The sequence below is a fragment of the Gavialis gangeticus genome, unplaced genomic scaffold (genome assembly GCF_001723915.1).
Source record: "Gavialis gangeticus isolate Ggan-Ray unplaced genomic scaffold, GavGan_comp1, whole genome shotgun sequence".
Taxonomy (NCBI): domain Eukaryota; kingdom Metazoa; phylum Chordata; order Crocodylia; family Gavialidae; genus Gavialis; species Gavialis gangeticus.
In genome coordinates this window covers 250,032,397-250,044,870 of record NW_017729032.1, presented here as the reverse complement: position 1 = coordinate 250,044,870, position 12,474 = coordinate 250,032,397, and the positions used below count along the sequence as shown (strand labels likewise).

General features: G+C 40.1%; 1 protein-coding gene across 1 annotated transcript in view; it reads left to right on the top strand.

The window, feature by feature from the left end:
• EPHA6 (EPH receptor A6) overlaps positions 1-12,474 on the top strand; it is a 1,262,645-nt gene that overhangs the window by 815,973 nt on the left and 434,198 nt on the right. Inside the window, exon 6 of the mRNA XM_019525724.1 lies at positions 12,250-12,374. Within this exon, the coding sequence (XP_019381269.1) occupies positions 12,250-12,374 (125 nt within the window). The remainder of the gene's footprint in view (positions 1-12,249; positions 12,375-12,474) is intronic.

Below are 12,474 nucleotides of genomic sequence, written 5' to 3'. Positions count from 1 at the left end.
ATAAGTGAAGGGGAACACAGATGGCCCAGAGTTCAGATGCAAACTATTATTTATGATGTAAGATTTCTGAGAATCTTATCCTTAATTTTATTTTATTTTATTATTCACTTTGATTATGATTCAGTTCAATGCCTAGGGTCCCCATAGAGTCAATGGAGCCACTGAAGCAGTTTGTGTTTGTGATTCCTATTTATGTACCAAGGTTCTCTATGCAGTCAAAGGGGCACTTGCATCCCCTCGGACTACTTCAAAGCCATCTGCATGATGGTGGGACCCAAGGTAGGCTCCAAAGAGGTATTATGCTTGGGGGGGGGGTTTCCCTCACCGAATGGACAAGGCCTATCTATACATAATTTGGGGTTCCTCAGTGCAACAATTTGCAAAGCATCTTAGCTGGGAGTTGGATGCAGAAGTACCTATTAAGGTCAATTGAAAGCATTCATTGACTCTCTGAGTAAATTTCTAAGGAAAGTTGTGATCCATTATGGAAGTACACAATGCGTTCAGGTGCTTAATGAGTTTGGGGATTGCTGAACTAATTTGAATTGTTCTTTGGTACTTAGACAGCTAAGATGGCCCTGAATACCATTTATGCATCTACTGAGCCAATCTGAATCCTGTCCTAACTTCTACTAATTTCAGTGAGAGTTAACTGCTTAAATAAGAATGAGGCACCTGGATACCTCATGAGGATCCAAATCTTAGTGTAGTTCATCCAGACTCATTTTGCCCCTGATATATTCTCCATTTAGTACATTGCTTATTTTCTTATTGATAGTGGGTGCATCTACATGTGCACTGTAATGTGCAGTGGCCTATTTTATTGTGCATTAAAGCATCACTTAAAAAAAGCGCTATTACACTAAGGCACAGTAAAATAGTCTACTACGCATTAAGCATCACTTAAAAACCATGCACATTCATTACTGTGCATTAAGGCAGTCTAATGGACACTTGTTTAGTACCTCAAATGGGAGGCACTAAATTTAATGCACATTAGGAAAAGTGCCTTAATGCATGTGTAGGCACTCCCAGAGTCTCCGAATTGTGTCGCAATGAAACAATTTGACATTAACTTCAGAAGGGTTGGTAGAGCCTATACACAGTCATAAACTATTTCATCTCCCCTCCCAGTACTCAGTGTCCATAGCTTAAGCTGTAACAGGGTCATAGGAATTGGTGAAATTACTGTGAATAGTGCTGTGTATTGTCGAATGTGATGTAGTTAGCGATTACTAGAATTGAATTCAGACTACTAGTTCATTTTACATAGGTTGCCTGCCTAATATTGGATGGTAACAAGGTTTTCACACGTTCCATATAGCAAAGGTTGAAACAAGTGATTGTGACTGTGAGTTATTCAATCCCGTATATGTCAGTGTTTCAGAAATGCATGTCATTTTTTAACTTACCTATAATAACTAAACTTTAAGAAGTTGCAACCAACCATTATTTGGCCAAATTTAGAAACATCATCCTACTAAAGAAGACTCGTTGATTTTTCTTTTGAATCCTCATGAAGACCAAATCAGATAATAGTCTTAGAATTGTCTAAGTGTTAATACACTTAATTTCTCTGTGTTGTGACTTGGTAAATGAATTCATGAAAGCAAATTTATATAACATGTGGCTGAATTATAAAATGCTATGTAAAAATGTTTAAGCACTTAAGAGGAAATTGTTTGGATCGGCATATTTTAAATCAGCATCAGATGTGTCTAAATGCACTTATGAATATTAACTGAAGATTTTAAATTACAGTAACTCACTCTGACATTCTCAGCAAATGCCAACAGGCATAGCTTTTACAGCAGGTTTATAGAAGATATTCAGATAAAATATTCATGATTTCCTTGCTAAAAGAAAAGCCGCTTTCAGACCTGCATAGGAATGTTTGAGAGAAGATGACCTACAACTGGACAGATACTCATGTTTAAATATAAACAAAAGTAAGGGAGGTTTGCTTAGATTAATGTACATCATATGTTGGTCTTTGTATATTCCAGTACACGTAACAATTAAAGATTTCCTCCTGCTTTTTAAGCCACTTATTTCATTTTCAAAATTCAAAGATCAATTTAATAGCAGGAAATTCTGCAGAGTAATTTGGTTCCAGGTGTCCCTAAAGTGGCTATGCTGCAGGAAACATGGTTATTGTACTGTTTCCATAATGGGAACTCTCCACAATAAATTATGCTTTCTTAACCCTGGAGCAGATTCTCAAGGAATCCATTTCTAAGTACTTGGAGTTGAAGAAGGTGATTAGGAACGGTCCTCATAGATTCACCAAGGCTAAGTCATGCCTGACCAACCTAATTGCTTTCTCAGGTGAGATGACTGACTGTGGATGCAGGGAAAGCAGTGTACATAATATACCTTGACTTCAGCAAAGTTTTGATACAGTCTCCCACAACATTCTCGCAAGCAAGCAAAGGAAGCAAAGGGCTGGATGAATTGACTGTAAGGTGAATTGACTGTAAGGTGTAGAAAACTGGCTGAAGCATCGGGCCTAGATAGTAGTAATCAATGGCTTGATGTCTAGGTGATAGCCGGTATCAAGTAGAGTGCTCAAGGAGGCAGTGCTGCGGCCAGTTTTCTTCAATATGTTCATCAACAACCTGGAAGATGACATAGAGTGCATCTTCAGCAAGTTTGCAGATGACACCAAGCTGGTGGGGAGTAGTAGGTATGCTGGAGGGTAGGGCTGGGATTCAGAGTGACCTAGAGAAACTGAAGGATTGGGCCAAAAGAAATCTCATGAGGTTCAACAAGGGCTAGTGCAAAGTCCTTCACTTAGGATGGAAGAATCCTATGAATCAGTACAGGCTGGAGGCTTGACTGACTGGGCAACAGCTCTGCAGAAAAGGACCTGGGGCTCACAGTGGACAATAAGCTGGATATGAGTCAACAGCATGCCCTTGTTACCAAGAAAGCTAACTGTATACTGAGCTGCATTGTTAGGAGGGTTGCTAGCAGGTCAAGGGAAGTGATTATTTTCTTCTAGTCAGCACTGGTGAGGCCATATCTGGAGGATTGTGCTCAGTTTTGGGCCTCCACTACAGAAAGGATGTGAGAAAATTGGAGAGAGACCAACGGAGGGCAACAAAAATGGTTCAGGGCTGGGGCACATGACTTATTAGAAGAGACTGAGGGAACTGGTCTTTATTTAGTCTACAGAAAAAAAGACTGAGGAGGTATTTAATAGCAGCCTTCAACTACTTGAACGGGGGTTGAAAGAGGATGGAGCTAAACTATTCTCAGTGGTGACAGATGACAGAACAAGGAGAAAAAGTCTTAAGTTGCAGCAAGGGAAGGTTAGGTTATATATTAGGAATAATTTTCTCACTAGAAGGATAGTAAAACACTGGCACAGGTTACCCAGAGCAGTTCTGAAATCTCCATCCTTGGAGGTTTTTAACACCCAGGTAGACAAAGCCTTAGTTGGGATGATCTAGTTGGGGCTGGTCTTGCTTTGAGCAGGTGCTTGGACTAGATGACCTCCTGACATCCCTTTCAAACCTCTGTTTCTATGATTCTATAACCTCAAATTCTATTTCAATAAACATACATTCTTAGGTTACTCTAGGAGGCTCATTGAAAACGAGGCTTTTTCAAGCAAGTATACCATTACAGGCTGTCCCTGGGTCATAATATTCCCTTCCACCAGTGCTATAGTGATATTTGCTGTTTTTGTTGCAGTTCAACATTCAATGGAATATTGTACCATTTTATGCTTATTAATGGTTGGATTGTGGTAACCAGTACCTGCTGATAAATCAGCTTATTACTGGGATAGCAGCCACTGAAAAACTTTATCCATCATCCCCACTTTGGTTTGAAACAGGAATCATTCTGTTCAGTCCGCCATTGTGCTTATTTCTTTTGTGAATACAAATATCCTTTTCAAGTTTGCATGTGTTTACTCTTAATTTCTGGACCTGAATCAACCTTAGATATGAGAAAGATGGCAAACTGCTCAATGCTGTTCAGACTGAAGTAGTTCTCAGCTTGCAAATGAGAATTCAGGCATCAGAAGAAATGTAAGCTAAAAAATGGAGGCAGCTCTTGCATTTAGGTTTCTTTAGGGTTAAAAAAAGCAGTTAAGCAAAGACCTTCAAATTACAGTTTGGGACTTTATATGCTTCAATTCTGCCAAAGTCCAGCTTTAGGCATTTAAATCTTTTTATGATCTGGTACTAAAATCTGGTTTTCTTTTTTTCTTATTTTTTTCTCTCTTGCCACCACTCAGCAGATACATCTTAGAGTGATGCATATGAGAGGGCACAATATGTAGGGCTTTACCAGTGGCTAGGTCCACAAATCTGCTTGTTTCAATATGGAATCAGGAAACAGCATTCTTTTATAAGTGCTGGAGGCAGTCAGCTGGAGGAACCTAGAAAAGTTGATAAGAATGAAAAAGGTTTAGCAAGGACATTGTCAAACCTTGCTCACCGTTTGAAAGTATTCTTCTCTGTATTTTCAATGAGGCAGCCTCTTACTTGGCATGCAGTGGGCATGACTACACATGCATTTGCTTCAGGGTGGGTTTACTCTAGAGTATGCATAGTCATGCCCACATGTAAATTACTCCAGAGTAAACCCACCCCAGACAGATGTCTGCACATGCAGGGAAGCAGGAACAGATTTGTTGCTCATAGCAGCAGTCTGCACATATCCCCTGGGTCCCAGCACCATCCCTCTGACACCACTAGGGGGAGCTGGAGGCTCTAGCCACAGCTGCCTGTGGCCAGTGGCCATCTTCAAAAGGCAGCCCTGTGCATTGGTCCTGAACTTGGTCAGGTCTTCACTAGATCAGGTTAATCTTTGCTGATCAGATTAAACCTTTATTAATCTAAAGTTAGTTCACCTAGGTTATATATTAGGAATAATTTTCTCACTAGAAGGGTCAGGCTTGCCACTTTTAGGGCGACCTTGACCTGTGAACGACAGTTTTCAAGAAGCCATTCTGTATCCACAATTACCACTGGTAGGAATGGAATATCCACACAGGGGTTGCTGCAGGGATGCACCCCACATAATCTGTACCATCTTTATGTACTCCTTTTAATATGGATGCCAGTACACTTTACAAAGGTAGGGCTCTGTGTCTTTGAGGACCTACGTGCCCTCAACTCCTAGTAACAGATAGAAAGTGAGGCACTCCTGGCAGTCTCCAGCTTTCAAAGTTATGTATAAGAGTGAGTAGTATAAGTGTGCAGCAACACTGTGTGATGAATAAATTATAGGATTCACTCATAAGGTCGATAGCAGATGAGAAAGAAATTAAGAGGGAAGGTGGGAAAAAAGATCTGCTTCTATCTGAGAGTTGAAAAAAAGTTGTTGAGTCTACATTTAGCCTGAAGGATATTTGGGTTTTGAGTCTGTGAGAACTCGTTGCCTAGATTAGTGCAGCAGAATCCATCTTTTAATTATAGAATTAGACTCACTTGGTTTCCCTTCACTGTTTCTGGACAAGCAAAGAAAAACTGCAGGGGGAAAAATTTGAAATGGAGGGGGAAAACCATAATTACAACCTGCTGGAGGCATATTTTTCAGTAAATGAAGTTCTGCTTGGGAACATAATGTCATGCTGTCTTTATGGAACTAGTGTTGGAAAATAAATCAAGAATACTATTTTTCACCCCAAACTTGTTAAGCCACTAGCTGCAGTTTCTTGTCTCTAAACTTCCAACTCAACTTTGAACCCCAACATCAGTGCTAGTAATAGCATATCCTCTGAGTCCTATAATTGTGAATTACCACTGAAGTGATTAGGGAGATAAAGAGACTATAATGGAAGGAATCACGTATCTTATCTAGTCACCATACTAATTGGAAGCAGCCTTCTGTGATGGGAAAAATATTTTTAATTTAATTCAGTAAAAACCCAAAGATGTTTCAGTTCTGCTGCTTGTTTTTGTCTTTAAAATACATGAAGGTTTTTAGGAGTAGTTAAATAAAACCTAAATCATATTAATATTTGTTTAAAATCCCTAATATTCTCTCCTCTTATACAGCCCCTCTTGTCCATAATATGGAAGTATTTCACAGCACCTTCTAACATTAGGACATATAAAAACTCCACAGTATAAACAGAAATAAAACTTAAGCCTCCTGAATTCCAATCCAATACTTTGTCTACTATATAGTCTTTCTTCATTTGTATATACACTTCTCTACGATTAAGAATAAAAAAAGGGGGGAGATTCACAGGTCAGTACAAAGATATTACTTAAATGCATTTATCCTTTAGGACTGAGTTGTAGTTAATGTACATGTAGTTAAGAGGTTAATTATACTGAAAACTTCAGTTGACCCAGACATGTCATTTCAGTACATTCAGATGTGTTACAGAAATGAAATAAATCCTTTAAAAATATATTTTTATTTCTCATTATTTTTCTTACAGACCTTTTTAGAATAAGAAGTAATATCAATAGTTATTCTCCAGTGCACTGAAATAACTTTTTTTTTTCAAGTCCAGGACTATGAGTACAATCTCAGACTGTTTATTGCCTCAGATGAGATAACACTGCATTCAGTGTCAAATTTCATAGAAATTCTTAATTCAGTTACAGAAATCTGGGTTGACACATAGCACATAAGGATAACAGTGTTTTCTAATAACAGAAAAGGCATAAAGATTTTTATTGCTTCCTAGAAAAATATTTGAAAGTAAGGTTGCAGATCACATTCACTTATGGCCCCATTTATATTTCTGAGTTTATAAGTATTCAGGTATGAAAGCTATTTTCTCAAGGAGCCAGATCTTCCTATTTTCATCATATCAGCCCAAGATGTGATCCACACCAACTAAGTTTTTCCATTTAAAATTATCAGTAGTTTACAAAAGATGATCTGAAAATAGAAGAAAACCTTTGCACTATAATTAACAAAAACAAAAATGTCACCCCAAAGTAGTAGTACTTATTTTATGTTTTCTTTTTTCAGATTGCAGTCACATTTGTTGGATTACCTTTTGCTTAAAGCTGTGTGTAAATTATTTCTACTGTGTCTAGTTGAAAATATCCTCTATATGCAGGTTCTTGGTTAAAATGAATGTCTGACACATTTGACTTATTCTGTGACTGAAAATTGAAAGTATTCTCTTCTCCACCCTAAAATGTTTTGCTTTCTGGTTGCAACAGTCCTGTAGTCAAAGCCAGCTAAAATTAGTCCCCCTAATACTGCATTTATGCCCCTTCCCCATCCGAAGAACTAATCTCCAACAAGAGGAACTGATGAAATTTGCTTAATATTCTTCTTGCATTATCGTAAAATTAGCCTCACTTATTTTGGCACACAAAATAAAATAAAAAAACTCCCCACAAAAATCTATCATATATGTGTTAACAGGAGGTTAGCAGCACTGAGGATCACTCACTACAATTCAAGAATTTTATTACAAAAGGCAGAAAAACACAGGTAAATTAAAGAAAGTTATAAATGGGCCAGCAGAATTTACCTACCCTTAAATTTCCCAGATAAAGGATAAACATCTACTTACTACTTCAGGGTGTAATATACTTCTGCTTCAGCTACTCTAATGGGGAGTAACCCCTACAATAAGTAGGGTCCCTTCTTATAGAAAGTGGTTTGGAAGCTGTCCACAAGACACAGTTGAAGAAATGGTAATTGAGCTGAAAACATTTTTTCTTAATTATTCTTTTTTGTAGCATGATTGTATAACTGTGAGTGCCCTTTCTTGTCTGAATCATTGTTTTCCCTGAGACATGATGATTATGTATATGATAAACAGCAGTGTTAGCTCTCTGAACATAATGTAGACAGCTAATAATATAGTATATGTGTTTGTTTTTCCCAACTATAGAAATTTGGGAAACAAACTTGTTTGGGGCTCAGTGCCCTGATTCAAGCAAGAAGTACCCCTTTGGGTATACATTCCAATATTGATTTGGAAGACAAAATATTAGTTGCAACTCAGATCAACATTGTGTAAGTTCCATTGCCCAAGGTATCATATTTTCAAAGTGTCAAGTACAGGGCAAGGGTTCCTGATTTGTGAGGGAGCAAAGTAATTTTGTTTTGTTATTTTACTTTTAAGTTATTTCAAAGACAGAAGGGATAGACGGCTTCTGACATTGAACATTTGAGGTGATAATCTCTTGTGCCATGACTGTAGTTTGACAGGCACTTGTTGGAACATAGGAGGTAGTTCAGAGGGCTGAGGTTGAACTGATGAACAACTGCTATATGAACTTGGAAGGCTGAAACCAAATAAAAATCAAACATAGGTTGCACGTAGGAAGTCATTAAGAATTTTGATCAAATGGCAAAAAATCAAAAAAGGCATAGCCAAATAAGCCAAATTTAAGAAGAGGAGGAGAGCCATGTTTGAGTCTCTTACTTTCCTAAGAAGACTCTTAGAGTGCTGACATTCAGGCCTCCATTCTAACTCACGGCACTTAACATAAAGCACCATCAGTTTGAGCACCCCTCCACTTGTTGGGAGGGGAGGCACAAGCTGACCTAGTGAGCCAAGAAGTCACTGCTCTCCCTAGCCATGCCCCCTGGGGCTGTCAGCAGGGAGGGAGTGGGGAGGAGGGAGGGACAAGCTAGTAACAGTGAGCTGCTCCTTTCATGAGCTGCCAGCTTGCCTGGCCTGAGCTGGAAGAGGGGCCTAGATTAGAGCCACCCTTTCCTCATGGGCCTTGCCTGGGTCCCCTCAGTACCTCAGCTGGGGGGTTGGAGAGGTCCATGAGGTGGAGGGACTCCAATCCATGCCCCCTCCAGCTCAGGCTGGGCAAGCTGGCAGCTCATAAAAGTAGCATCTCCCTGCTCCTTCCCTGATGACAGCCCCAGGGGTGGGGCTGAGCTGCATCAGCCCAACTCTGATCATGCAAAAAATTAACCCTAGAGAAGGAAGACATGTTCCCTAAGGTGCGTTTAAGCAGAGCACTTTCATCTGATACCTCATTTGAGGAGGGTTAATTTTTCACACAATTGGGCCCTTCAGAGGCGCTCTGCAGCCATGCACAGGTGTAGAGCACTTTCAGGGGCCTAATTGTGCAAAACAATGTAACTTCTGTCTGCACCCCAGAAGACTCAAGAGAGTCACCTGGGGTCTCAACTAGGGCAGTTTCAGACTCCTGTGCTATCCCAGGAATGGGACCCACAATCAGCTTCAATGCAGTCCTGGGGCTGAAAATCAGTTGATTGTGGGCCCCTGTCCCAGTACTGCACCAGAGCTGGTCCTAGATTCTGGAATCATGGAATTTGGTATTGTCAATTAATTGTAGGACTTCATCCTCCTGATCAGCCACCTCATTGACAATTAAGTGTTTTTTGCATGGTTTGGTTGAAACTCTGACATACGCTAGGGTCTATGTTTTCAAAAATGACTAGTGATTTGGGGTGCCTGAATTTTTTAGGGCTTTTCTTGAGACACCTTAAAGGGCCTGATTTTCCAAAAATGGATTCTCAGTGCTTTCTCAACATTTCAAAAGTTGGTAGAAGTGTGTGAGTATCTTGGGTCACATTCAGACCAATGGTGGGCTCCAACTAGTAAGCAAACAAAAACCCAAAAGTTGTTTGTATCTGATTTGCATACCTTATCTGGAGAACAAGTGTGCCTTTATATATGAGCATAAAAATACTTATAAAGTGAATCACATAGCAAGTGTTCTGTTTTATTCCTCCTTTATTTTTCTCCCCCACTATTTTATAAAATATTTTCTTTTTCCTAGGAAAATATTTTCCTCAACAATATAGATATATGTCGGGAAAAAAGTCACAACCCTGTTTCCTGCAAAAAATCATTATAGGCACCCTCTTAATACTGGCCTGAGATCTTCCCATATCAGTTGAAGCTGTGTGCATTAGTTGAAGGCCTTTATGTTATAACTAGAACCATCAACAGGAAATGGATATGGATAAAAGACAGAGCTCAGGGTTGCTGCTTGAAATGTAGTTGTAAGTTTCCTCATTTTCAGAGGCATATCAATATATTTTGTTGTTCAAAAAATGTTTTGATAGATGTATGTCAATTGATTTGCAAACTGCTGTCTACATTTGGTATTAGCTTGTGAATGTAGCTACATTTCAGTTTTACACAGACTACTTTGTATACCATGATTTTTTCTGCAAGTCAGGAAATGGTAAAGTGCACTTTAATTTTTCACACACTTGGCCCCTTCAAAGGCGCTCTGCAGCCATGCATGTGTGTAGAGCACTTTCAGGGGCCTGATTGTGCAAAAAAATATAACTTCTGTCTGCACCCCAAAAGACTCAAGAGAATCACCTGGGGTCTGCACTAGGGTGGTTCCAGACTCCTGTGCTGTCCACACTATACATAATCTATTCTAAAATAAAAAATCTAGTTCCTAAACACACACACACACACAGTGAGAGAGAGAGAGATAAAATTCTGATCAAGTAATGTAGAGTAATTTGTGTTCTAGTTATAGAGAGGAAAAGTGCTTAGAACTATATTATAATACTTGGCTTTTCTATGGATAGCTTTATTTCAATTGCCTATTAAGGAGTACCCTTTTGGTTTTAATTTTAGTGCCTCAGCTTACAAAAATAGGAAATCATTACATTCTTATTTCTATCTGTTTATTTTGGCCCACATGGTAAATCAAATAAAAATGGCAAACTGGATGTGCCCACAAATGGATCCAGGATTTCACAAGAGGAAAAGTGGGAGCTGTGACTAGCACAGCCGGGGTGGCTGCACCCCCCACTTCCTGCATCAGGGTGGGCAGACTGCACCATAAAAGCAGCAGATGGGAACTTTATTAAGTCCCCACAAGCAGGTAAAGAATTCCACCTTCCCTTCCCCTCCCTGCTCAGAGGCACACCTCTCTCCTCTCCTCCCCTCCCCTTTCCCCCTACCCTGTCTGCTGCTGCCCCTATCCCTGGTGTCCCAGAGCCTGAGAGGAGATCTAGAACTGCTTCTGCCCAGCTCCACCTGGGCTGCACACGGGCCAGCCTCAGCCTGGGACAGCCAGTGATGGTAAGAGGAGTTTCCTCTCCCAGCACCTGCTTCTGGGCTAGCTGGGAACACCCAGAGACTGGGCATGGACTACATGCCACCACTACTATCCCTGGCTAAGCCTGGCCTCTATGGAGCCCAGGTAGAACTGGGCAGAAGTAGCTCTGGAGTTTCTGTCACCCTGGGACAGTGGGGACAGAAGCAGCAGTGGGTGGGAGAGAGGGGGTGGGAAGGGAGAAAAGAAGGAGAGGGGGTGGGACGTACCTCTGAACACAAACGGGAAGACAGGGAGACGAATTCTGATCTGCTTGGGGGACTTTAAAAAGTCCACAGCTGCTGCTCCTGTGGCATGGTCAAAAAGCAGGGGTGTGACTGCCATTTCACCCCCCTCTGAATCCATCCCTGGACATACCAGCTGTCTTTAATTTGGCTTTTGCTGAGTTAATATTTTTTTGTTTCTTAACTTCAGCTGCTCTTTGCAGCTGAAACTATGTCATTCATGACAATGGCACAACCTCCTTTCCCTCAAAATATGTGCTCAGTGGGCGCATCTACATGTCCGTTAATGGTCAGTAGTTACTATGCATTTAATTTAGTACTTGCTTAATGAAGTACTAACTAAATGCACAGTAACTAGAGTTACTAGAGTGCACAGGTTTTTAGTGATGCTTCCTCCACAGTATCCTAATACTACTGCACATAGCATATTACCCTTGTTTTTGCCTGGCACACTACTGTACAGTGTTATTAGGCTACTGTGCAGTAAGCAGCTCATATAGACATTCCCAGTAACATCTTAAATAGATTTGCAGAGCTGTCACTGATTGCAACCTAAGAATTCTGTTGATAAAATTTCAGCAAAGGAGAGAATCTGCCATTGGTTCTGTTGTACAAACAGCCTCTTTTTGTCCAAGTCAACATACTTGACTGAATATAGTCAGGAAACAGATAGTTTGACAAAGTGGTAGAGTTTTAGAGTCCCTTTTCAAAAGCAGATCCTCACGTTAGCAATGCACATCCTTTCACAGCATCTTGCAAAGCAGGCTGTAGTTCACAACAACAAAAATCGCATGCATCTCTGAATGAGTTGTTCCATAAAGTGCCACCCTGCCCTGCCTTCTGCCAATAAAATTTTGGATGTGTACTTTAAACATTAACTCCACGTTTCACAGGGAATTGTCATCTCATGCTTTTCTGCCATTAGGTTACATAAAGTACCTCAAAGTGTAGTAAAGTAAAAGGATAAACAGTATACTTTGTCTTTAACCCTTAGTTATCCTTTTCCCTTTCAGCACCCTCCTTGATTGGGATGGTAAGGAAGGACTGGGCTTCCCAGAACAGCATTGCCCTCTCGTGGCAAGAGCCTGACTTTCCCAGTGGAGCCATTCTGGACTATGAGATCAAGTACTATGAGAAAGTAGGTCTTGCTTAGAGCTTCAGCCAAAATCAAATATTACATAACAACGTGTTAAATTTTTGTTTGTATTTTTTAAAATCTCTTACACTTGTTATCACTT